The sequence below is a fragment of the Carcharodon carcharias genome, chromosome 15 (genome assembly GCF_017639515.1).
Source record: "Carcharodon carcharias isolate sCarCar2 chromosome 15, sCarCar2.pri, whole genome shotgun sequence".
NCBI classification, from domain to species: Eukaryota; Metazoa; Chordata; class Chondrichthyes; order Lamniformes; family Lamnidae; genus Carcharodon; species Carcharodon carcharias.
The window spans coordinates 1687752-1714063 of NC_054481.1; the positions used below are offsets into that span (position 1 = coordinate 1687752).

A 26312-nucleotide genomic window follows, 5' to 3' on the forward strand; every position below is an offset into this window, starting at 1 on the left:
GTTCTAGACATGACTTAAACAGTAATATTTCCTTTTGCAATGAAGATTCAGTCTGGTGCATGTGTACTGTATACTGAAAGTAAGTGAGATCTGAGAGTTTTAATAATTAAAACACTAGTATGCTTTGTATGCAATAAGTTTTTTGTTAATGCCATACTTGTTAAAATAGTGAACAAAAGATTATTAGTAAAGTGCAGACTTTTAAAGCTTGTATAAACCTCATCCTCAATTACTACATTTATCCACCTTTTAACAAAAAAAAAATTACTTTTGTAAAATGCCAATTTGCCAAATTCCTTGTAGCTACAAGTTGAAAGTTCCATTTGGCTCATTAAATTACAAAACCACTTTATAGTGTATATTGTAAGTTTAAAAAAAATCTAAGCACAGATTTATAGATGATTCATAGAAACCAAGTAGGTTTTGGTGGTTTACTCTTTTGCATTAATACTAAGAAGCCTAATATTTTAGCTCAAAACCTGTCTTTGGTACAACAGATTTTATTTATAACTAAACTGCTGCTCAATCTATTGACAAGTCTATTAAACATTGTGCTTTTTCTACCATACTATGAAATTTTGCACATATGCACTGTTTTTACAAGATATCCAATGAAGACAATCAATCTGTGCATATTCCAGAGTGTGTGTGTGTGTGTGTGTGTGTGTACACTTGCAGCAGTGCATACATATAAGACACATCACATGTTGACAATATCGAGCATGTGCAAAAGTTTTATTTTCAAAATGCTATTAAATAAATAACAATTATATTTACTTAGTGTCAAATCTCCTATTGTTTTTGAAATGCAGAACAAAATTTAATACAGATGAATATTATTGGAGGAGAAAAGATAATTCGTGCCATTAATCACAAGCTTCTCTGATGCTCAGCATAATCTCTTGGGGGATGGGTGGGAGCACTTTAACAGACACTTCTTCAGAAGGAGAGGGCATGGACTCTTCAGTTTCCTCCATTTTCTGTCCAACTATATATAAAATAAAAGCGGATTAATCAAATAACCAAAAGTTAATTATTTGTTGAATAATGTTTTTTGTACTGTATCAAACACTGACTTTACTAAAGATTATGATTTATGCATTTGTTTAACATTTTTAATTCAGTAGAGAATTGTTCACTGCTTTAGCTGTAAGTTTAAATCCTGAATCTGATCATCATTCCACCTAGCTGATTTTTGAACTAATTTGGAGCAGGAGGAGGTTATCAGATAGTGGAGCAAACTGTGTTTCAATCTTGAAGCGTATCTCATTGACAGATAATTGGCTGCAGCTCTCTTTTTGCTCAAACTGAAACTTCACTCAGCTATACAAGATAGTGGTCAGGCCTGCATAAATGATGATAAAGGATGGTTGCTTTCTACTATGATTTCTTAGCTTTCAGATTGTTTGAGCTGAAATAAATAAATGGTCACGTTGTCTTTTATTTATACTGAGCTCAAAAACAATCTTTGTATGAACAGGAGGATATAACCATTTTTAAACTTTGGAGAGAGACTGTGAACATAACTGCTTCAATACACCAAATACAGCTGCATAAAGTTCAGCAGGAAGGAAAGTTGTTAGCGTGTTCCAGGAATTTTCTAATAAGAGAACATATTCTACTAAGTGCTTTTGAACTTCTCATCTGAAGTTTACACCTGGCCTGCAAGTGTAGTAGTGAATCAGCTAGGTCCTAACACACACATTATTAAAATTGGAACACATGTGAGATTGTAATTCCAGACTGTCTAACCACATGAAATTCCTGTTTCTATGCCCATAAATTACTTATATGCTATCATACATTTGTGCAGCCAATGTAATGCAAAGCTTTTCAGCTGTGCATTTTTTTTAAAAAAAGCAAATTCTGTAAGTGTTCGGTGTTCAGTATTTTGCATATAAACTATGAATGCATTAGAGTAAAATGTGTAAATTAAATGTATACTTAACTTTAATTACTGTACCTACCTTCTGCATTTGATAATCCTAATGCCAGTTGGAATAACAGCTGTTACATGATGCCTAATACCACCAAGGGCCTTGTTTAAACAATGTATAGATGTCACTGCTTCCCTTTAACAATCACAGCATGTACTGAATGTTAGGGGACACTCCAGAAGATATCCCTCTGATCTTTGTCTCTTTTCATTAATTGCAGGTACTAAATATATATTTTCATCTCTCATCTCAGTACATTTCAATGATGCTAGAAATTAAAATTGGCAACTTTTCTGTTGCAGGTACTTGAAATCTAGGACAGTTTTTAACCACTTACACAGTAACAAATTAATATCATTATCTTAAGTTTTAAAATGTATTGCTTAGATGTTTACTGAGGATAATTGAATATTTTTCATAGGCACATCAGAAGGGATGACTTTTAACTTTGACAAATGTGCAGAACATAATTGGGGAATGAGATACCTTCTTAAAAATTCAGAATTACATGACTCACAGCAGCAAAATGTTAGGCACACAATGAAAGCTAAGCTAAAATGATTACAGGTTAGCACCTTAGCTGGCATGAAGAATCTCTTGCTCACTGTAGTATGCAATTAGAGTGGTGGGTGGACTTGGAGAAAATAATGCATTTTTGGAGCGATGTGGGGTGCCTGGAACAAAAGGTCGTAACCTTCTAATGAGAGCTAGGTTGTTCGGAAGTAATGTCAGAAAGCACTTCACACAAAGGATAGTGGGAATGCGAAAGTCTCTTCTGCAAAAAGCTTTTGAGGTTAGGTCCATTTTCAAGTTTCAAAACTGGGACTGATTTTTTTTTCCAAGCAAGGGTATTAAGGGACATGGAGCTAAGCCAAGGAGATGGAGGTAAGACACAAAGCAGTCATGGTCAAATTAAATGGTAAAACGGGCATAAGGGCCTGAATGGCCTACTCCTGTTACGATCTCATCACAAAGCAGATGCTGTTAGAGGGTAGCAATTTTCAGCACATGAAGGCAACCACATCCACCATGTTTGGCAGCAGGACTCTGTGGAACTTTGTATGCATTAATTTATTGCTCTGTTTGCCTATGTGACAACAGACTGCAGTTCATAGACTATGAAGCACTTTGGTGTGTTCTAATTCAGCTCCAGACTCCCCTTCTTCTCCCCCCGCCCCCCCCCAAAAGCCTGTCCTCATCATCTACAAGACACAAGTCAGGAGTGTGATGGAATACTCCCACTTGCCTGGATCAGTGCAGCTCCCACAACACTCAAGAAGCTCAACACCATCCAGGACAAACATTCACTCCCTCCACCACCGATGCACAGTAGCAGCAGTGTGTACCATCTACAAGATGCACTGTAGGAATTCACCAAGGCTCCTTAGACAGCACCTTCAAAACCCAAGGGCAGTAAATACATGGAAACACCACCACCTGGAAATTCCCCTCCAAGTCACTCATCATCTTGACTTGGAAATATATCACCATTCCTCACTGTCACTGGGTCAAAATCCTGGAACTCCCTTCCTAACAGTACTGTGGCTGTACCTACACAACATGGACTGCAGCGGTTCAAGAAGGCAGCTCACCACCACCTTCTCAAAGGCAATTAGGGATAGGTAATAAATGCTGGCCCAGCCAGTGAAGCCCACATCCTGTAAATGAATGTGAAAAAAAATGATCATCTTTCTATTGTAGTGGATCCAGCATCAGGAGGGGAACATTTAGGGAATAGTGTCAGCAGGGGAACAATTAGGGAATAGTGTCAGCAGGGAAACATTTAGGGAATAGTGTCAGCAGGGGAACATTTAGGGAATAGTGTCAGCAGGGGAACAATTAGGGAATAGTGTCAGCAGGGAAACATTTAGGGAATAGTGTCAGCAGGGGAACATTTAGGGGACAGTGATCACTGTATCATAAGGTTTAGGTTGGTTTTGGAAAATGGCAAGGAACAATCTGGATTAAGAATAATTAACTGGGGAAAGCCAACTTCAATGGAGTGAGAATGGATCTGACCCAGATGGGCTGGAATCAAAGGTTGGTAAGCAGAACAATGGGCTGCTGTTATGGAAGAGAGAGTTCAGGCACAGTCAAGGTATATTCGCACAAAGGGGAAAGGCAGTGCCAACAAATCCAGAGCTCCAGATGACAAAAGAGATTAAAATAAAAAAGATAAAGTGTGCTTATGTCAGATGGACAACCAAGAACCAGGCTGAATATCAAAGGTTAAAATGCAAAAAGGGAAGCAAAGAGTAAGAAAAACAAATCCAAAAGTTTTCTATTAGCATATAAGTAGAAAAGGGTTGGTAAAAAGGAGTGCAGAACCGATTGGGGACCAAAAAGGGGATTTACACATGGAGGCAGGGGACAAGGGTGAGGAATTAATTGAATACTTTGCACCTGTCTTTGCCAAGGAAGAAGATGTTATTCAGGTCATGGTGCAAAAGGAGGCAATTCAGTAACTTGAAGAGTTTAAAATTGATAAGTTGCGGGGGGGGGGGGTTGGTATTTGCTTGGCTATCTGAACTTAAAGTTGATAAACTCCCGGAAATAAAAGGGGCAATAGCAACATGGGTATGAAATTGGCTGAGTGACAGGAAACAGACTAGTGGTTAATGGGTATTTTTTGAATTGGAGGAAGGTTTGTAGTGGAGTTCCCCAGGGGTCAGTGTATGGACCCCTGCTCTTCCTGATGTTAATGACCTAAATCTTAAGAATACAGGGCACAATTTTAAAATTTGCAGTGATACTAAACTTGGAAGCATTGTGAGCTGTGAGGAGGATAGTGTAGAACTTCAAAAGGACATAGACAAGTTGGTGGTATGAGCAGACAAGTGGAAGATGAAATTTAATGCAGCGAAGTTTGAAATGACTCATTTTGGTAGGATGAACGCAGAGAGACAATACAAAGTTAAGAGTACAACTCTAAAGGGGGTGCAGGAGCAGAGGGACCTCTGTGTGTATATGTGTATAAATCATTGAAGGTGGTAGGACAGGTTGAGAGAGTGGTTAATAAAGTATACAGTATTCTAGGCTTTATTAATAGGGGCATAGTGTATAACAGCAAGGAGGTTATGTTAAACTTGTATAAAACACTGGTTCGACCTTAATTGGAGCATTGTGTCCAGTTCTATGAAGGTATTAAAGAGAGCTCAGAAAAGAATCACAAGAATGGTTCCAGTGAGAAGGAAGTTCAGTTATGTAGGTAGATTGGAGAAGTTGGGACTGTTCTTAGAGAACAGAAGGTTGAGGGGAGATTTGATAGAGGTATTCAAAATGATTGGGGATCTGGAGAGAGTTGACAGTGAGAAACTGTTCCCATTGGTGGAAGGATCGAGAGCAAGAGGACACGGATTTTAGATAATTGGCAAAAGAAGCAGTGGTGACATGAGAAATTTTTCACACAGCGAGTGGTTCAGGTCTGGAATGCATTGCCTGAGAGTGTGGTGGAGGCAAGTTCAATCGAAGCATTCAAGAAGGAATTGGGTGTTATCTGAGAAGGAAGAATGTACAGGGTCACGGGGAGAAGGTGGGGGAATGACACTCGGTGAATTGCTCCTATGGAGTGCCAGTGCAGACGTGACAAGACGAATGGTCTCTCTCTGTGCTGAAACCATTCTGGGATTTCTGACACACCAGCAGAAAATTGTTAGTGACTGTTTTCCCAGATCATAAAGTAGAAACCGTCACCAACTTGTCAAAATTCTGTCTATTTTACATGGGTAAGCTAACCTTGTGGAAAAGGTAACACTGGGAAAAAGTCACTTCCTAATTTACTCTATTTACACCATTAAATATCTGCAAGTGCTGGAGGGCATACCCTTTTTAATTGAAGAAAATGCAAAGCCTGTGTTAAGAATGTACAAATAAATAATGTAGAATGAATGTATGAATGAATGTACAAATAAATAAATATTAATAAACAGCAATGCATCAAAACTATAGAACTATTACTATATAAAGTACAGCAGTATTAAGTGTTACAAATGTGAGGTTTTATGAGGTTGTTATGTTTCGGGACTGTGTTTTTAATTTAGGGTAAGATGGCGGAATGAAGGGAGTCATGTGACCTGCCCCAGGTTGTCTTACTGGGAAGCAGATGCGAGGTGTTCATACTTGTGGCCAATGGCAGAAGCATCTGTGCTGATAGTGGATTGGTTGTTAATTTCCAAAGTCCCAAGGAGGTGTTAAGAATATCAGATTTGGTAAACGGTTATACTTTAACTGTCTTTTGAATTTCAAGATAGAATGAAGTTGGGAGTCTAAAGGATAGCTGATTAGCATGTTTCCTTGGATACTAGGCCTTTGTGATTCATGTTACCATGGAGATGGGCTTTGAGAGGGCTAGGGTGTATAGGAAGCCGTTGTAGGATTGGATTACAAGGTTCTCCTAAAAGATATCGCTGAATTTCACAGACATGTCAGTCTACCAGAATCCGAAAACAAGAGAACAGATAAAGGCAGCAAGTGTCTACGATTTACTGCGCAGGAATGTGGGTAGGGGATTGAAAAAAGCAAATTTGCGAAGATTCAAAACGAGGCTGGAAGATTTGCCTAGCTTGAGTTGGAGGGAGAATATCCAGGAAAACCCTCACTGTGAACTCACTGTGAAAGAAAGTTCTGAGTTTCGAAGTTACTTGGCTAGAGAAAGAAAAGAACGGAAGCAAACTCTCCAGAGCTAAGAATCCCTTTGGACTGGTTCCTGGAGAATTAAATGTCGACTTAAGGCTTAGTAAAAGGTATAACCAAGCTGTGGGATTTTGGGTCGTGTTAAAAATAAAAGGAGAAAATTCTGCTCTGTAGTTTAAAATATAGATTGCCTACCAAAAATCATGATTAGTTAGTGTTGCTGTTTGTTTGTTGCTGTAAAAGTCTTAAAGCTTGCAATCTTGTCATGTGATCCTTTAAATTGAATACTGGGAATTTGAATTGCTTTTTTAGAGAGATCGTAATACACAAGTTAATCTCTAAAAACTGCAAAAGGGATCATGTGACAGAGAAATTAGGATTTTTTTTATAAATGCATGCGTTGCAGTTTGAGTCTTTATGGTTACTGATCCTTCCACAAGCAATCTTGGCAACACAGCATATTTACGTAACATGTACAATTCAAATAATCTGAGTTAGCTGTGCTAACCTCCAGGGAAACCCTATCTTAGGGCAGTGAAAGTAGTCAGAATTATCTTTTGTTCAAATCATCAATGATAAGGTAACACATGAAGCAATTTTCCTAAAAAAAGCAACACAACTTCTCGTATTGATTGTTTGGGTATAGTGTGACGAATATGAACAACAGGAAATTACAGAGCAGAATTTTTATATTTTGTAGTACAGTCTAAATAATCACAAGTTGTCTTTTATATGTTCATACTGGAAAGTCAAGTTTTTCATGAACTGGTGACTTCTGGAAGGAGATTCTGAATAATAAAATGTTATATTTATTTTATTAACAAAGTATTTTGCCTCAATACACCAAATACTGTTGCATAGATGTACGGTAAGAAAGAGGAAAGATGTAAATTTGACCATGTTTTCTTTATATTGCTGAATGGGTAGTGAACGTTTAAAAGTGAGTGTTTGATCTTCAGTAGAATTTTTCATACTCAAATTCAAAGAATATGGCATCTGTTGATGTTTCATTTGATAGTTTCTCTCCTACATGCTGTGAAGTGAAAATGGTAAATTATTTCTTTTAGTTAGAATTATTTTACTTTTATGAAGTGTGTTCAGAAAATGTACCTGAATTGGAGAACCTAAAGTATCTATAATTGGAAATGTAAGCAATTTGCTTGTATGGTTCTTCTTGAAAGTGTAAGTGTAGATAAAGCCATAAAAAAGGCCAATGGCATTTTGGGTCTTCAAAAGAACAGGAGTAAAAAAAGGCAATGTTAAATTTCTACAGAGTATTAGTAAGGTTGTGCACAGTGTGTTGTGAGCAGTTTTAGGTATCCTGTTATAGACCATAGGGCTAAATTTTACACTGGGGGAGGGGTTCCCACTCCCACCTCTCTGCTGTGCAGAAAAGTTGGGGCAAGTCCACTCCTGGCTGGCTTGCCCCACAGCCATTTAACGGCTAATTGGCTTGATGCAAGACTTTTGTCCCCAGTGGGGAGGAAGCTCTCAGAGAGCAGCTGGCCAATCAAATGATCCCAGCAGCATTGCCAGGGATGGTGGCCACTGCTAGGACTGCAGTGAGTCCCAGGGGAAGCATGTTACGATGGACAGGACCTGAAGATATGTCCAGAGTACACGGCGGGGGGGGGGGGGGGGGGTGCAGGCTGGCAGGTCCTGATGAAAGGGGGGGGGGTTTAGAGGGGAAGGGATGGCAGCTCAGGGTGGACAGGGCAGGAGGGAGGGTAAACACAAGGGGTGGAGGCTCTCATGGGCACAGGGACCCTGCAAACAAGTCCTGCCTTGCCTGCCACCAATCCACCAGGTTTCAGTGGGTGACTGGACACTTGGGACTGGCCTTCCTCGGCTGTGGATAAAATCCAAGGATCAACCAAAGGAGGCCCTTAAATGACCATTAATTGACCACTCAAAAGCCTCAACTGGCCCCACGGGTGAGTAGCCTCCCAACACCACCTTTTTCGCTGGTAAAATTGCAGCAGGGGTGGGCAGGTGGGAGCTGGCAATGGCACCACTACTATGGCGTACAATTTTATGCCCTGCTTCTGCCCTGGCAGAGCCATAAAATACAGCCCATTGAGTTCAAAAAATCATAGAGTCATAGAAAGGTTACATTCAGTGGAGATTCACCAGGATGGTAGGAGGAATGGGAACTATGGTTATGAGGAGATCTTTGCACTATTTCCACTGGAGCAGAAAAGACAGAGACTAGGGAAAATAGGTAAAGATTTTTTTTTAAATTATGAAGGTTTTTGATAGAGTGGACAGGGAAAGATTATTTCCTCTGGTTGGAGAGTGATGTGGGAATAATAATTTTAAAATTGTCACTGAGAATGAGACGTGAAAAACTTTACCACAGGAGTAATGGATGTAGACACCATTTGCACCTTTTAAGGAAGAATAGAATAATATTTAAATGAGAGGAGCTTTGTGAAGAGAACTGTTAGATTCGTTTTGGATTGATCACTCCAAGAGCCCAGAACCCTCGTTCTGTGTTTCAAATATCTACGGTTCTGAGAACCAATCAAATAGCTCAATTTAAAAAAACATTCTTTTCTAATTTCTAATGGCCAAACTAAGGTTTTATACAAGTTTTAAAAGCCAGAAGATTACTTATTTCACAATAACATTAACATTTCCCACTGAATTGCTTTTTATGTTGTTTAATAAATTCACTAAATAAACTCACTAAGATATCTGCTTCAAGACCTCAGCCTCTCTCAAAATACTGAGCTTTAACTCTGTAATTTTACTTACAGTAGCTGGAGACATCTTTCAATCGCAGGGGCAAATTCTGGGAAAGTAGCTCTCAATTTTAACTTCCAGGCAGGAATACAGCAGAGTGAGCTACGGTATCTGGGACCAGCAGCTGGTAGGTTAGACAGATTTTAATGGCTGGACCTCAATAGCATACTGGTTGCTAAGGGTCCAAGACGATTGATGGGAAGTTGCTGTTGAGGTTGCAGGAAGCAATTATTGGGGATCCATGGGAATGGTCCCTGTAAAGAGGTAAGTTCCAGAAGGGAAATCCATATTGGGGGAGGGGCAGGTGTGGCCAAAGGCTTTGTTCTGGGGCCCATGAGAGACAAAAGTAAACTTTCTTGCTGGGCCTCTTCTGGATCTGGCTGAAGTTTCAGGCAGGTTTTACCTGATGGGGAACCCTACTGACCCCACCCTCCCCTCACCCCAAGGCCTTGGATTAACATGGTAGATAGGGCTCTGAGACCATCATCAGAGTCCAATCTCATAATTAACAGGGAATTCAAATTATCAGGACTTCAGGATGTAAATGTTATAGGAATCCTATTCTTGCAAATCTGCATTCAATATCTATTGAACACCAATGCACGAAGGTTAGTCGCTTTTACAAATTCACAGATAGCTGCATGATTTGATTAAAAATTCAATTGTATAAATAGACTGCTTTATTGACGATGCAATATCTTCCATTGTACATACCTCAGCATAGTTGAATAGTTTTTTTATCCTCTAAGTTGTGTTTAATCAAATAAGCTGACTTGCATTTATGAATAGCAGAGGAAAGGGAAGTTGGTGGCACTTTTATAGCTTCTTAAACACATTAGCTGTGACTTTGGGGAAAGATTTAAGGAGAAGGACATTTGGGGAAAGTGTCTTTGCCGCCTGCAATTTAAAGCTACAGTTGGCCAGATCACAGCAAGAAAGGAGTGGTGAGCTCCATGCTTCTGCCGGGTGGGATCAGTTAAAATCAACCTGCACAGTTTGCAGAATATCTCAGCATACATTCTGTACATCAACGGGAGTCGAAGAGTGGGTGTACACCCTTATCCTGTAATAATTTGAGTTTCAGTTCGGGTTAGACAGACTGGGCTTGTTTCCACTGGAGTTCAGTAGACTGATGGGTGATTTGATTGAAGTATACAAGATCCTGAATGGTCTTGACAAGGTGGACATGGAAAGGATGTTTCCTCTTGTGGGTGAGTCCAGAACTGGAGGCACATCTTTAAATTTGGGGTCATTCTTTTAGGACAGAGATGGGGGGAATTTTTTTCTCTCAGAGGGTTGTGCAGCTTTGGAAATCTCTGCCTCAGAAGGTGGTGGAGGCGGGGCCATTGAATATTTTTAAGATGGAGTAAAATAGATTCTTGTTAGGCAAGGGGATCAAAGGTTATCGAGGGTAGATGGGAATGTGGAATTCGAAACACAAACAGGTCAGCTATGATCTTAATGAATGGCAGAGCAGGCCCGAGGGGCTGATTGGCCTACTTCTGCACCCATTTCGTATACTTGTATGTTCAGATGTTCATATATTTTTCAAAAAGATTAAATTCTCCAAGTTGGATTTCAGGAAAGGCTGGCATTGATTTAAATTAATTAACAAATTATATTATGAATTATTCAGATATAGAACCTGTTATGAAAGCTACATTCGCCTCGTCAGAGAGCAGGAGGTCAGGAACTCTCAAGTTCTGATAGACCTCCGAGTTTCCAGGCACGTACAGACCAGTAGCGGGCTGCACATGGGTAGTTCTGCATTTTTAAATTCTTTGGGCCAAAGAACGGTCCAGCGGGCCTGTGTATGAAGAAAGGTGATGCGAAAACCTGGGTCAGGTGACGGGGAGTGGAGTGCCATTGAAGAGAAGTGTCCCAGGCAGGGGACAGGAAGAGGTCCCAAAGGGAGAGGGGACAGGGAGAGGTCCCAAAACATCCCAGACAAGGGACAGGGACAGGAAGATCTCCCAGTTAAGTTAAAAACAGGAAAAGGCCTGTGGGTAGCAGGATTTAAGTGAAGTGAGCTCAGGGGAAGCTCTGAAGATCAAAGAAGGCGGCCAAAGGTCGGTGACTCCATGCCGCAAGCCACTTTGGAGCAGCGGGGTTCTGCTCTGCCCGGCTGTAGAGCTGAAATTGTGCTTGTGAGTTGATGCTTGAGTGCATACTCGGGAATCCAGTGAAACAGAATCTCGGGAGACAAGATTGAAACCTTGCGAGGTGGGCCATCATTGAGGCCATCTGAATTGGAGCGATTTGTGGAAAGAATTCTAAGCCAAGATCTTCGAAGGTGAAGATGGGAATCCTTCGTGAGAGAGACAGAGTTTAAGTAAGATTGGTTGACTCATAGTGTTTACTGATATCTGGGTGGATTGTTGAGAAATCCATGGACTCTGTTTTAGTCACCTCTGTCATTTATTGTGCAGTATGGTGTGTTTGACCACAGTTTGCCTGTTAATTCACATGTACTTCATACATACCCTGAATGTTTAGAGCATAAGAAAGATATTGTAACTTGATTTATCTTTCTGATCTTGTACAGTAAAGCTTATTTTTGTTTGTTCAAAACCCATAGAATCTTGTGGCTTTTTTCTCTTAGCATGTGTCCTGAATCTCAAACTTTGTCTATTTTAAACAAAATGTTATTAGTCCCAAACTGGATCTTATCAAAAACTTGGGGGTTGGTCTAGGATCATAACATATAACTGTAAATAACAGTATCTATGATCACCATTTCTTGAATGACAGTTAGAAAAGTAAATGGATTGTTTATAGAAATAAGATTTTTTTGATGATAACTTGCTAATTGACCTGTTGAAGAGTCAATGAATAAATCTCTTCCTTGGATAATTTTTAAGGCTTAAAGAAATTATATAGTTTTTAAATAGGGGAATAGCAGAATGAAAATAGGAACAACAAATTAAAAATGCTAACTTGCCGCTGAATGTATGACTCTTCCAGCCATGCAGGGAGCTAATTAAATTATTTAAACAAAACTCAAGTGTTACAGTTAAAGCCCCAAAGCCATTTTCATGTCAATCAGTCACAACTCCTACAAGTGGGGAGTGAACGTTTCTAATGTTATTTAAAGGTATATTCACTTGCACTCAAATAAAATACTGCAAAGGTTTGGTGGGAATTTTGTTGTTAGTTCATAGCGGTTCTTGAAAAATTACTTGGTTTTAAAGTGCTTGTGGTGGCTGGACACCCTTCTGAAATCTTAAAGGGGGACTAGCAACACACTTTTTTAAATTGGCAATTATGGCTAGAGGAAGAGTGGCAGCAACAAGTAAAAGGAGCACTTTGAACTGGAGCTGCACATGTACAGGAGGATCAGCATAATGGGCATGAGCTCACAGGAATCCTTATCCTTCTAACATAATTTCTAGACGGTTATGAACAAAGTATAATTTTTAAGTTGAATATATATATAAATATTTATCTGTTAAGAAAGGTAAAATGGTTTCAGTTTCATTTATGTTGTTTGTGAGCCTTCTTGTGTGGGAGTCTGAATAGACTCCTGACTAAAGAGTCAGGTCTTTTGGGTTTGTTTGTATATATACATTTTTAATGAGGTTTTACAACCTCAAGGTAAAGAGTTGGGTTAAAAAGGGTTAGAAGTTTAGTGATTATAGGTAGAAAAAACACAAAGTAGAAAAACTTTACCATTGCTTAGCGACAGTGATCAAGTGACACAGACACAGAGAAAGACAGAGAAGAGAGTTCAGTGTGTGTCAGAGAGAGAGGACAGGAATTTCAAGCTCGCTGTTAAGAAAGACTACAAGGATATTGAGGACAACAGTTGACTGAATAGTCAGTTATAGAACTCAGTAAAATGATCAGTTTAACAGAGGTGCTACAGGGAGAATGAGTTTAGGGAACTCATTTGTTTGCTCTGCATTTAAAAAAACGGAGTTTGGAGTGCAGTTTGGGTATCTCAGGGTGAGATATAAGTTGGGTGAAAAGCATCGAGTAAATGCTCAAGAATTCACCAGAAGCAAACCATCTACAACTGCGCCAGTCCCAAGCGAGAAGCCTATGTGTCAAGATAGTGAGAACATTTCACTGTAAACATATTGCTGGGGTAAAGGAATAGTGGGAATTTGAATCATCTTCTTGTGTTTATATTGGGACCTTTCCAACCATTTTGTCTGGTGTAATATAGTTCAATTTTTCTTCTTTAATAAATATTTCATTCTTCATGTTAAAAGTTCATCAGCAGACTCCTGTGAATTTGTTCAGTAACTTTCTTTCATAGCTTTTAAAAAAAGGTTAGGAACTAACAAACTAGGTTTCACTCTGGGAACTGGAATTATCCAATATTAACATCAGACAGAGTTGTAACATAGGCCCAGGAGCAGTGCATAAGTAGGCTGTGCTTCTCCAAGGAGCTAGTATAGAGTTGTCACCTCCTGAAATGTCACAGGATAGGCTCAAATTGGAACAGGTTTAGAATAGTTGGTAGCCAGGAATATCCTTTCTGATAAAAACCGTTACTTCCCACCAACCACAACCCTTTATTTGTCTTCAACCATTTATCCATTCTTGCCTGAAGATATTCATACTAAGATCAAATAGGAACGGAAATAGACCATTCGGTTCTTCAAAGCTGCTGCACCATTCAATAAGATCATGGCCGATTTGAATGTGGCCTTAACACCACTTTCCTGCCCATCCCCCATAATCCTTGACTCCCTTGTTGATCAAAAATCTGTCTAACCCTACCTTGAATGTATTCAATGACCCAGCTTCCACTGTTCTCTGGGGAAGAGAATTCCAAAGACTAATGACCCTCTAAGAAAATAAATTCTTTTTCATCTCCATCTTAAATAAGAGACTCTTATTTTCAGTGCCCCCTAGTTTTAGATTCCCTCACAAGGGGAAACTCCTCTCAGCATCTACCCTGAACAGCCCCCTCAGAATCCTACTTGTTTCAATAAGATCACCTCTCATTCTTCTAAACTCCAATGAGTATAGGTGCAACCTGCTCAACCTTTCCTCATAAGATAACCCTTTAATCTCAGGAATCAGCCCAGTGAACCTTCTCTGAACTACTTACAAAGTAAATATATTCCTCTGTAAATAGGGAGACCAAAATTATATGCAGTACTCTGGTGGTCTCACCATTGCCCTATACAGTTGTAGCAAGACTTCCCTACTTTTATATTCCACCCTCCTAACAAAAAAGGCCAACATTCCATTTGCCTTCCCAATTACTTGCTGTACCTGCATGCCAACTTTTTATGATTCATGTACAAAGACACCCAGATCCCTCTACTGCAGCATTCTGTATTCTGTCTCTATTTAAATAATATGCTGCTTTTCTATTCTTCCTGCCAAAGTGGACAAGCTCACATTTTCCCACATTATATTCCCTCTGCCAAATTTTTGCCAGCCTATTTAACTTATTTATATCCCTTTGCATATTCTTTGTTATTTAAAGTGGAGACAAAAACAGGTAGGCTTTCTCAACAAGGAATCAGCATTCTATTATTTATTAGAATACTTTGTATTCGCAAACCTCTGGAATTTTTGTATATTCTTTCTGGGTAATGACTACTGCGAGCGGCTGCCATCAGATGGAATCTGAAGTGATGCACCTAACCCATGACAACAGCATTGTGAATGTGGAATTCTATCCACTTGGAATGGAACGACATAGAAGAACAAGCAAAACCAACAACTTCTTTTGATGGTTGTAAGTTATTAATAGAAAGCATGAGCAAATCTTTATTAGACATGAGGGCCAATAACAGGCTATCCTTTTGGGAAACAGAGTTCTAGATTTCCACTAACCTTCTATGTGAAAAATTGTTTCCTGAATAATCTAGCTCTAATTTTAAAATTGCTAGCTTTTAGTGATTTTTGTACCTGGGCATGCAAATCCCCTAGTTCCGCTACCATTGTCTGTTGCCTCCCAACAAATTACAGACCCGCATTGTAAAGTTACCTTCAGTTCTATGCAATTTTGTTTTTTCTAATACTCTTTTGTTCGGAACCATATCAAATGCCATCTGAAAGTCCATATTAACAACATCTATAGACATTACCAAATCCACCATGTCATTTTACTTCTCAAAAATTCAATCAGATTAATCAGATGCGGTCGATCCTCACAAATCCACATTGGCTCTCTTTTCAACAGTTCATACTTGTCTGAATTTTAGCCACGCTGTCCCTGATGATAGATAATATCCAGGTTTGGGCTGATACACAACAGGAAACAGTCACATTGCATAACTACCAAACAATGAGCAACTCCATGGAACCATAGAATGAAGAAAAGTTACGGTGCAGAAAGAGGCCATTTAACCCTTCATGTCTGCACCCAACAAAATGAGGCAAAAGAAACTAGCCACTCATTTTAATCCCACTTTCCAGCCGCTGGTCTGTAGCTTTGCAGGTTACAGCAAGTCAGATGCAGATCCAGGTACCATTTAAATGAGTTGAGCATTTCAACCTCAACTTCCAACTTAGGCAGTGAATTCCAGACACTCACAACTCGCTGGGTGAAATGGTTTTTCCTCATGTCCCCATTAATCCTTCTACCGATCGCCTTAAATCTATGCTTCCTGGTAATTGACCCCCCGCCCGCCCCCAGCTAGGGGAAACGGGTCTTTCCTGTCTACCCTATCTAGGCCTGTCACAATTTTGTACACCTCAATTAGGTCACCCCTCAGCCTCCTCTGTCCTAAGGAAAACAGCCCTAGCCTCTCTAATCTCTCATCATAGCTGCAATTTTCAGGTTCCGGCAACATTCTGCACTCTCTCCAGAGCAATTATGTCCTTCCTGTAATGTGATGACCAAGGGGAGGTGATGGCGTAGTGGTATTGTTGCTGGACTAGTAATCAAGAGACCCAGAGTAATGCTCCTGGTCTGGCCCAAATGTGACTCCATACCCACAGCAATATGGTTAACTCTTAAATGTCCTCTGAAATGGGCCTAGCAAGCCACTCAGATATAACAAACCACTACAAAGTCACAAAAAAGGAATGAAACCGGACGGACCACCCAGCATTGATCTAGGCACCGGAAACGACAACAGCAATCTCAGCCCTGTCAACCCTGCAAAGTCCTCCTTACTAACACCTGGGGGCTGGTGCCAAAATTGGGAGAGCTGCCTCACAGACTAGTCAACAGCCTGACACAGTCATCCTCACGGAATCATACCTTACAGGTTATGTCCCAGACACCACTATCACCATCCCTGGGTATGTCCTGTCCCACCGGCAGAACAGACCCCGCAGAGGTGGCAGCACAGTGATATACAGTTGGGAGGGAGTTGCCCTGGGAGTTCTCAACATCAACTCCCGACCCCATGATGTCTCCTGGCATGAGGTCAAACATGGGCAAGGCAACCTCCTGCTGATTACCACGTACCACCCTCCCTCAGCTGATGAATCAGTGCCTCCTCCATGTTGAACACCACTTGGAGGAAGCACTGAGGGTGGCAAAGGTCACAGAATGTACTCTGGGTGGGGACTTCAATGTAGCACCACTACTGACCGAGTCCTAAAGGACATAGCTACTAGACTGGGTCTGCGGCAGGTGGTGAGGGAACCAACAAGAGGGAAAAACATACTTGACCTCATCCTCACCAGCCTGCCTGCTGCAGATGCATCGGTCTATGACAGTATCGGTAGGAGTGACCACCGCACAGTCATGGAGACGAAGTCTGACTGCACATTGAGGATACCCTCCATCGTGTTGTGTGGCACTACCACTGTGCTAAATGGGATAGATTTCGAACAGATCTTACAACTAAAGACTGGGCATCCATGAGGTGCTGTGAGCCATCAGCAGCAGCAGAATTGTACTCGAACACAATCTGTAACCTCATGGCCCAGCATATCCCCCACTCTACCATTACCATCAAGCCAGGGATTCCAGGAGCAGCACAAGCTCTAAAAATGAGATGTCAACCTGGTGAAGCTATAACACAGGACTACTTGGGTACCAAACAGCAGAAGCAGCAAGTGGTACGTCCTGCACACAAAAAGCAGGAAAAATCCAACCCGGCCAATTACCGCCCCATCAGTCTACTCTCGATCATCAGTAAAGTAATGGAAGGGGTCATCAACAGTGCGATCAAACGGCACTTGCTTAGCAATAACCTGCTTAGGGACACTCAGTTTGGGTTCCGCCAGCTCCTGATCTCATTACAGCCTTGGTTCAAACATGAACAAAAGAGCTGAACTCGCAAGGTGAGGTGAGAGTGACTGTCCTTGACATCAAGGTTGCATTTGACTGAGTGTGGCATCAAGGAGCCCTAGCAAACCTGGAGTTAATGGGAATCAGGGAGAAAACTCTCAGCAAGTTGTTGGGTACTACCATCTTGCTAAACGGGATGCTGTAGTTGTTGGAGGTCAGTCATCTCAGCCCCAGGATATCACTGCAGGAGTGCCTCAGGGTAGTGTCCTCAGCCCAACCATCTTCAGCTGTTTCAATGACCTTCCTTCCATCATAAGGTCAGATGTGGGGATGTTCACTGATGAATGCACAATATTCAGCATCATTCACGACTCCTCAGAAACTGAAGCAGTCCATGTCCAAATGCAGCAAGACCTGGACAATATCCAGGCTTGGGCTGACAAGTGGCAAGTAACATTCACGCCACACAAGTGCCAGGCAATGACCATCTCCAACAGATGAGATTCAACCATTGCTCCTTGATGCTTAATGGCATTAGCAACACTGAATCCCTCCTAGCACATCCTGGGGGTTACCATTGACCAGAAACAGAGCTGGTCTAGCCATATAAATACTGTGGCTGCAAAAGCAGGTCAGAGGTTAGGAATTGTGCGATGAGTAACACACCTCTCGATTCCCCAAAGCCTGTCCGCCATCTGCAAGGCACAAGTCAGGCGTGTGATGGAATACTCCCCACTTGCCTGCACGAGTGCACCTCCCACAACACTCAAGAAGCTTGACACCATCCAGGGCAAAGGTTCCCGCTTGATTGGCACCACATCCACAAACATTCACTCCCTCCACCACTGACGCACAGTAGCAGTGTACACCATCTACAAGATACACTGCTGGAATTCACCAAAGCTCCTTTGACAGCACCTTCCAAATCCACAACCACTACCATCTAGAAGGACAAGGGCAGCTGATAGAAGGGAACACCACCACCTGGAACATCCCCTCCAAGCCACTCACCATCCTGACTTGGAAATATATCACCGTTCCTTCACTGTTGCTGGGTCAAAATCCTGGAACTCACTTCTTAACAGCACTGTGCGTGTACCTACACCACATGGACTGCAGCTGTTCAAGAAGGCAGCTCAACACCACCTTCTCAAGGGCAACTAGCGATGGGCAATAAATGCTGGCCCAGCCAGCGAAGCCCACAACCCTTGAATGAATAAAAAAAACTGGACACAAAATTCCAGCTATGACCTAACCAGCGTTTTATACAGTTCCATCATTACATCCCTGCTATTGTATTCAATACCAAGCCCAGTAAAGGAAAGGATTCCATATACTTTCTTGACCACTTTGTCCACAGGTCCTGCCGCCTTCAAGAACTTGTGGACATCCATTCCAAGGTCTCTCACTTCCTCTCCCCCTCTCAATAACTTCCCGTTTATTGTGTATTCCCTTGCTTTGTTTGCCCTCCCCAACTGCATTACCTCACACTTTTCTGGACTGAATTCCATCTGTCACTTCTCCGCCCACTCATCCAAACAACTGATATAATTCTGGAGTCGACAGCAATCCTCTTCACTATCAACTACATGGCCATTTTTTGTGTCATCTGCAAATCTTTCAATCATATCTCCCACATTTAAGACCAAATTATTAATATATACAGCAAACAGCAAGAACACCAACACTGAGCCCTGCAGAACACCACTGGAAACTGTTTTCCATTCACAAAAACATCCATCGACCATTATCCTTTGTTTCCTGTCACTGAGCCAATTTTGGATCCAACCTGCCACCTTCCCCTGTAACCCATGGAATTTCATTTTCCTGACCAGTCTGCCATGTGGGACCTTCTCAAATACCTTACTGAAATCCATGTAGACAACATCCTCTGTACTACCCTCATTAATCCTCTCTGTTACTTACTCAAAAGTACTATTAAATTCGTAAGACACGATCTTCCCCTAACAAAACCATGCTGACTATCCCCGATCAATCTGTGCCTTTTTAAGTGACAGTTTATCCTGGCTCTCAGAATTGTTTCCAATAATTTGCCCAGCACCAAAATCAGACTGACCGGCCTATAATTTTCCGGCCTATCCCTCGCACCCTTTTTAAATAATGGTACAATATTCGCAGACCTCCAATCCTCTGGGACCTCATCTGTATCTAGTCAGGATTGGAAAGTGATCCTCAAAGCATCCACTATTTCCTCCCAGACTTTGTTTACATCCTGGTATACAATCCATCTGGCTCTGGTGATTTCTCCACCTTCAAAGATACCAGTACCTCCAGTACTTCCCCTCTCACTATGCTTATTGTATCTAATGTTTCACACTCCTCCTGCAATTAGATTGTCTGCATCATCCCTCTCCTGAGTGAAGACAGAGACAAAGCTCTCATTGAGAACCCTGTTCACATCTTCAGCATCAACCCACGAGTTACTATGTACATCTCTGATAGGCCCTACCCTTTCCTTAGTTATTCTCTTGTTCTTAATGTACTTGTAAAACATTTTAAGATTTTCTTTGATTTTACCTGCCAATATTTTTTCATATCCTCTCTTTGCTTTCCCAATTTCTATTTTACTTCACCCCTGTACTTTCTATATTCCTCTAGGCTTTCCACAGTATTAAGTCCTTTGTGATTATCATAAGCTTTCTTTTTCTGCTTTATCTTGCCCTCTAGATTTGGCAGTACCACCCTTTTCCTTTGTGGGGGCATGTCTACACTGTGCCTGTAGAATCTCGCCTTTCAATGCCTCCCACTGATTTGACAGTTTTTCCTTCTAGAAGCTGTATCCAGTCCACGTTCACCTGCTCACCCCTCAGCTTTGGAAAATTTGTCTTCCCCAAATTTAGAACTTTCACTCCTATTCTTTCTTTGTCCTTTTCCATAGTGATGCTAAATTAAACGACATTATGGTCATTGTCTCCAAAATGGTTCTCCCCCCCCCCCAACTCCCCATAGAAAGCCATAGAAAATGCCTGTCTGTTCCCCTAACTATCAAATCCCCTATTACCACTGCTCTTCCCTCTTCCTTCTCCCCTCCTGTCCAGCAGACCTGCCTGTGGTGCTGCAAACCTGGCTCTGACTGCACTCCTCCGAAGAACCAACGCCTTCTCCGGAATCCAAAGCAGAAAACTGATTGGTGAGCAGGACCCCAGGGGACTCCTGAACTAATTTTCTTGGACTGCCTTGTGGTCACCCATTCCCTATCTGCCTCCAAGCTCCTAAGCTGCGGTGTGACCACCTCTCTGAGTATGCTATCCACATAGCTCTCCGACTCGTGGATGCGCCACAGTGACTCCAGCCGCTGCTTGAGCTCCGCAACCTGGAACTGCAACTGTTGACACTTCCTGCACTTGTGGTAATCTGGGACACTAGTAGCATCCACAACTTCCCACATATTACAAGACATGCATTCCACACAACCGAGATGTCCTGCCACGGCTGCAATTTACTTCCTTTGCGTTAGCTTTATTTTACTTTGGTTTAGTTATGCAACTTTATTTTATCTGGCCTTGACTTAAACTCCATTTCCCTATTGCTTGTGTTTCTTACTTAAATGTAAGTAGCTCCTACCTTTAAAAAGAATGTGTTTTCCTAATTCCGAGCTACTTGATGACACTCCCTAACAGCAATTTCTCACCAACCAATGAACTTATGTTTCTAAAACAAAAACAGAATTACCTGGAAAAACTCAGCAGGTCTGGCAGCATCGGCGGAGAAGAAAAGAGTTGACGTTTCGAGTCCTCATGACCCTTCGACAGAACTTGAGTGAGTCCAAGAAAGGGGTGAAATATAAGCTGGTTTAAGGTGTGTGTGTGTGTGTGTGTGGTGGGGGGGGCAGAGAGAGAGAGAGAGAGAAGTGGAGGGGGGGGTGTGGTTGTAGGGACAAACAAGCAGTGATACAAGCAGATCATCAAAAGATGTCACAAACAACAGAACAAAAGAACACATAGGTGTTAAAGTTGGTGATATTATCTAAACGAATGTGCTAATTAAGAATGGATGGTAGGGCACTCAAGGTATAGCTCTAGTGGGGGTGGGGGGAGCATAAAAGATTTTAAAATAACTAAAAATAATGGAAATAGGTGGGAAAAGAAAAATCTATATAATTTATTGGAAAAAACAAAAGGAAGGGGGAAGAAACAGAAAGGGGGTGGGGATGGAGGAGGGAGCTCAAGACCTAAAGTTGTTGAATTCAATATTCAGTCCGGAAGGCTGTAAAGTGCCTAGTCGGAAGATGAGGTGTTGTTCCTCCAGTTTGCGTTGGGCTTCACTGGAACAATGCAGCAAGCCAAGGACAGACATGTGGGCAAGAGAGCAGGGTGGAGTGTTAAAATGGCAAGCGACAGGGAGGTTTGGGTCATTCTTGCGGACAGACCGCAGGTGTTCTGCAAAGCAGTCGCCCAGTTTACGTTTGGTCTCTCCAATGTAGAGGAGACCACATTGGGATCAACGAATGCAGTAGACTAAGTTGGGGGAAATGCAAGTGAAATGCTGCTTCACTTGAAAGGAGTGTTTGGGCCCTTGGACGGTGAGGAGAGAGGAAGTGAAGGGGCAGGTGCTGCATCTTGTGCGTGGGCATGGGGTGGTGCCATAGGAGGGGGTTGAGGAGTAGGGGGTGATGGAGGAGTGGACCAGGGTGTCCCGGAGAGAACGATCCCTATGGAATGCCGATAGGGGGGGGTGAAGGGAAGATGTGTTTGGTGGTGGCATCATGCTGGAGTTGGCGGAAATGGCGGAGGATGATCCTTTGAATGCGGAGGCTGGTGGGGTGATAAGTGAGGACAAGGGGGACCCTATCATGTTTCTGGGAGGGAGGAGAAGGCGTGAGGGCGGATGCGCGGGAGTTGGGCCGGACACGGTTGAGGGCCCTGTCAACGACCGTGGGTGGAAAACCTTGGTTAGGGAAGAAGGAGGACATGTCAGAAGAACTGTTTTTGAAGGTAGCATCATCACTGGAGGTGAAGGAACTGAGAGAATGGGATGGAGTCCTTACAGGAAGCGGGGTGTGAGGAGCTGTAGTCGAGGTAGCTGTGGGAGTCGGTAGGTTTGTAATGGATATTGGTGGACAGTCTATCACCAGAGATTGAGACAGAGAGGTCAAGGAAGGGAAGGGAATTGTCAGAGATGGACCACGTGAAAATGATGGAGGGGTGGAGATTGGAAGCAAAGTTAATAAATTTTTCCAAGTCCCGACGAGAGCATGAATCGGCACCGAAGTAATCATCGATGTACCGGAGAAAGAGTTGTGGAAGCGGGCCGGAGTAGGACTGGAACAAGGAATGTTCCACATACCCCATAAAGAGACAGGCATAGCTGGGGCCCATGCGGGTACCCATAGCCACACCTTTTATTTGGAGGAAGTGAGAGGAGTTGAAGGAGAAATTGTTCAGTGTGAGAACAAGTTCAGCTAGACGGAGAAGAGTAGTGGTGGATGGGGATTGTTTGGGCCTCTGTTCGAGGAAGAAGCTAAGGGCCCTCAGACCATCCTGGTCGGGGATGGAGGTGTAGAGGGATTGGATGTCCATGGTGAAGAGGAAGCGGTTGGGGCCAGGGAACTGGAAATTGTTGATGTGACATAAGGTGTCAGAGGAATCATGGATGTAGGTGGGAAGGGACTGGACAAGGGGAGAGAGAAGGGAGTCAAGATAACGAGAAATGAGTTCTGTGGGGCAGGAGCAAGCTGAGACGATCGGTCCACCGGGGCAGTTCTGTTTGTGGATTTTGGGTAAGAAATAGAAGCGGGCCATCCGAGGTTGGGCGACTATCAGGTTGGAAGCTGTGGGAGGGAGATCCCCAGAGGAGATGAGGTCAGTGACAGTCCTGGAAACAATGGCTTGATGTTCAGTGGTGGGGTCATGGTCCAGGGAGAGGTAGGAGGAAGTGTCTGTGAGTTGACGCTCAGCCTCCGCAAGGTAGAGGTCAGTGTGCCAGACAACAACAGCACCACCCTTGTCAGTGGGTTTGATGACGATGTCAGGGTTGGACCTGAGAGAATGGAGTGCAGTAAGTTCAGAGAGAGATAGATTAGAATGGGTGAGAGGAGCAGAGAAATTGAGACGACTAATGTCGCGCCGACAGTTCTCAATAAAAAGATCAAGAGAAGGTAAGAATCCAGAGGGAGGGGTCCAGGTGGAGGGAGAATATTGGAGGTGGGTGAAAGGATCCGTTGAACAGGGAGAGGACTCCTGCCCAAAGAAGTGAGCCCGGAGACGTTTCTCCTGTGATGTTAGGTGCTTGGTGCTGCTGACTGTCTGGCTCAGGATCCTCCTCTCACACTCTCCTCTAGGTGCTGCTGACTGCCTGACACAGGATCCTCCTCTCACACTCTCCTCTAGGTGCCGCTGACTGCCTGGCTCAGGATCCTCCTCTCACACTCTCCTCCAGGTGCTGCTGACTGCCTGACCCAGGGTCCTCCTCTCGCACTCTCCTCTAGGTGCTGCTGACTGCCTGACCCAGGATCCTCCTCTCACACTCTCCTCCTCCCACTGTCCTCCTCTCACATTCTCCTCCAACAAGGGTGGGTCTAACCACTTTCCCATGGCATTTCAATGGCATCATTACATAGTTTTTAATGGTATTTACTGCAAAGAAACAGGCTGTTTGGCCCATCAGGTCCAAATCGCCATTTACCTTTCTCATTCTTATTCATCTAATCTGATCAACATTTCCTACTATTCCTTTCTCCCTCATATGGTCATCTAGCTTTCCCTTAAATGCACCTATGCTATTTGCCTAACTATTCCTTGTGGTAGCGAGTACCACATTCTCACTGTTCCCTGGGTAGAGAAGTTTCTCCTCAATTCCCTGTTAAATTTACTAATAGATATATTAATAGATTTATTAATTAGATATAATAATAGCCTTGGTTCTGGTCTCCCCCACAAATGGAAATATCTTCTCTATGTCTACCCTAACAAATCCTTTCGTAATTGTGTACACCTCAATTAGGTCACCCCTTAGCCTCCTCTGTTCTAACAAAAACAACCCCAGCCTATCCAATCTCTCCTCATAGCTGTAATTTTCAAGACCTGGCAACATTCTTGTAAATCTCCTCTGTACTGTCTCCAAAGAAATTATGTCCTTCCTGTGATGTGGTGACCAGAACTGTACACAAATTCCAGCTGTGGCCTAACCAGCGTTTTATACAGTTCCATCACTGCATCCCTGCTTTTGTATTCAATATCTCCACCAGTAAAGGAAAGCACTCCATAAGCTTCAGGAACCTCTGAACATGCAATCCAAGGCCTCTCACTTCCTCAACCCCTCTCAATATCCTCCCATTTATTGAGTATCCCCTTGCTTTGTTTACCCTCCCCAAATGCATTACTTCACATTTTTCTGGATTGAATTCCACTTGCCATTTTTCCACCCACAACCAAACCATTGATATTATTCTGGAGACAACAAGCTCTCTTTTTCCCTATCAATTATGTGGCCAATTTTTGTGTCATCTGCAAATTTCCCAATCACACCTCCCACATTTAAGTGTGAGGTTTGTACATGGGCAGGACAAACAAAGCATGGGAATACATGATGAATAGTAGGACCCTGGGAAGTACCGAGGATCAGAGGGACCTTGGTGTACATGTCCACAGGCCTCTTAAGGTAGCGGGACAGGTAGATAAGGTGGTTAAGAAGGCATATGGGATACTTGCCTTTATTAGCTGAGGCATAGAATGTAAGAACAGGGAGGTTATGCTGGAACTGTATAAAATGCTGGTTAGGCCATAGCTAGAGTATTGTGTGCAGTTCTGGAATCCACATTATAGGAAGGATGTGATTGCACTAGACAGAGTGCAGAGGAGATTTACTAGGACGTTGCCTGGGCTGGACAGTTTTAGTTATGAGGAGAGATTGGATAGACTGGGGTTATTTTCCCTGCAGCAGAGGAGATTAAGGGGGGACATGATGGAGGTATATAAAATTATGAGGGGCATGGATAAGGTAGACAGGAAGGAGCTTTTCCCCTTGGTGGACGGATCAATAACAAGAGGGCATAGATTTAAGGTAAGGGGCAGGAGGTTTAGAGGGGATGTGAGGAAGAATTTTTTTCACCCAGAGGGTGGTGGGAATCTGGAACTCACTGCCTGAAAGAGTGGTAGAGGCAGAAACCCTCATAACATTTAAGAAGTATTTGGATGTGCACTTGCGATGCCACAGCATACAAGGCTATGGGCCTAGTGCTGGAAAATGGGATTAGAATAGTTAGGTACTTGTTTGACTGGAGCAGATTCGATGGGCCAAAGGGCCTTTTTCTGTGCTGTAGACCACTATGACTTCTCTGCGCCCGTGGTGCCACTAGCCAGCAGCATGTTGCTGCAGCTGAGGTAAAGGCCAATACTTTTCCGCCATTTCCCATTCTCCACCAGGAAATGAACAGACAGCAAATTCCTGTTTCTAACAGGAGGAGCAGGAGTCATCCAGTTCACACCTGGAATCAGTCAGCTTAATCAAATTAACCAAACTTAATCAAAAAATTACAGGTCAAGATCATAACCCATCCTTATTTCATTTTTGCTGTGGAAAAGTAATTTTTATTTAGCATGCCATTTTTCAGGAACACATTAAGAATGCTAGCAAAGGATAGCTGTACTTTCCTAGACTTTTTGTATTCCCTTTCATCATTCTCTCTACTTTGTTGTCTATGTACTTAGTTTATGCTTTTCTCTTTAGTTTTAATTTTGACTTTATTTCATTAATCATCCACCATGGGTCATTACTGGCTTGCTTTTTAGTGGACTCTAGTTACCATTTCAAATATTCTTCACTGCTGTTCTATTTCTTCATTTGTAAAACTTTCCAGTTTCTTTTCCCTAGGTCCATTCTCA

At 42.4% G+C, this 26312-nt stretch overlaps 1 protein-coding gene across 1 annotated transcript in view; it reads right to left on the reverse strand.

The window, feature by feature from the left end:
• Window positions 1–824: 824 nt before the first annotated feature.
• iqck (IQ motif containing K) overlaps window positions 825–26312 on the reverse strand; it is a 163379-nt gene continuing 137891 nt past the window's right edge. The window contains exon 9 of the mRNA XM_041206229.1: window positions 825–988. Coding sequence (XP_041062163.1) covers window positions 867–988 — 122 coding nt within the window. The 3' untranslated portion in view covers window positions 825–866. The remainder of the gene's footprint in view (window positions 989–26312) is intronic.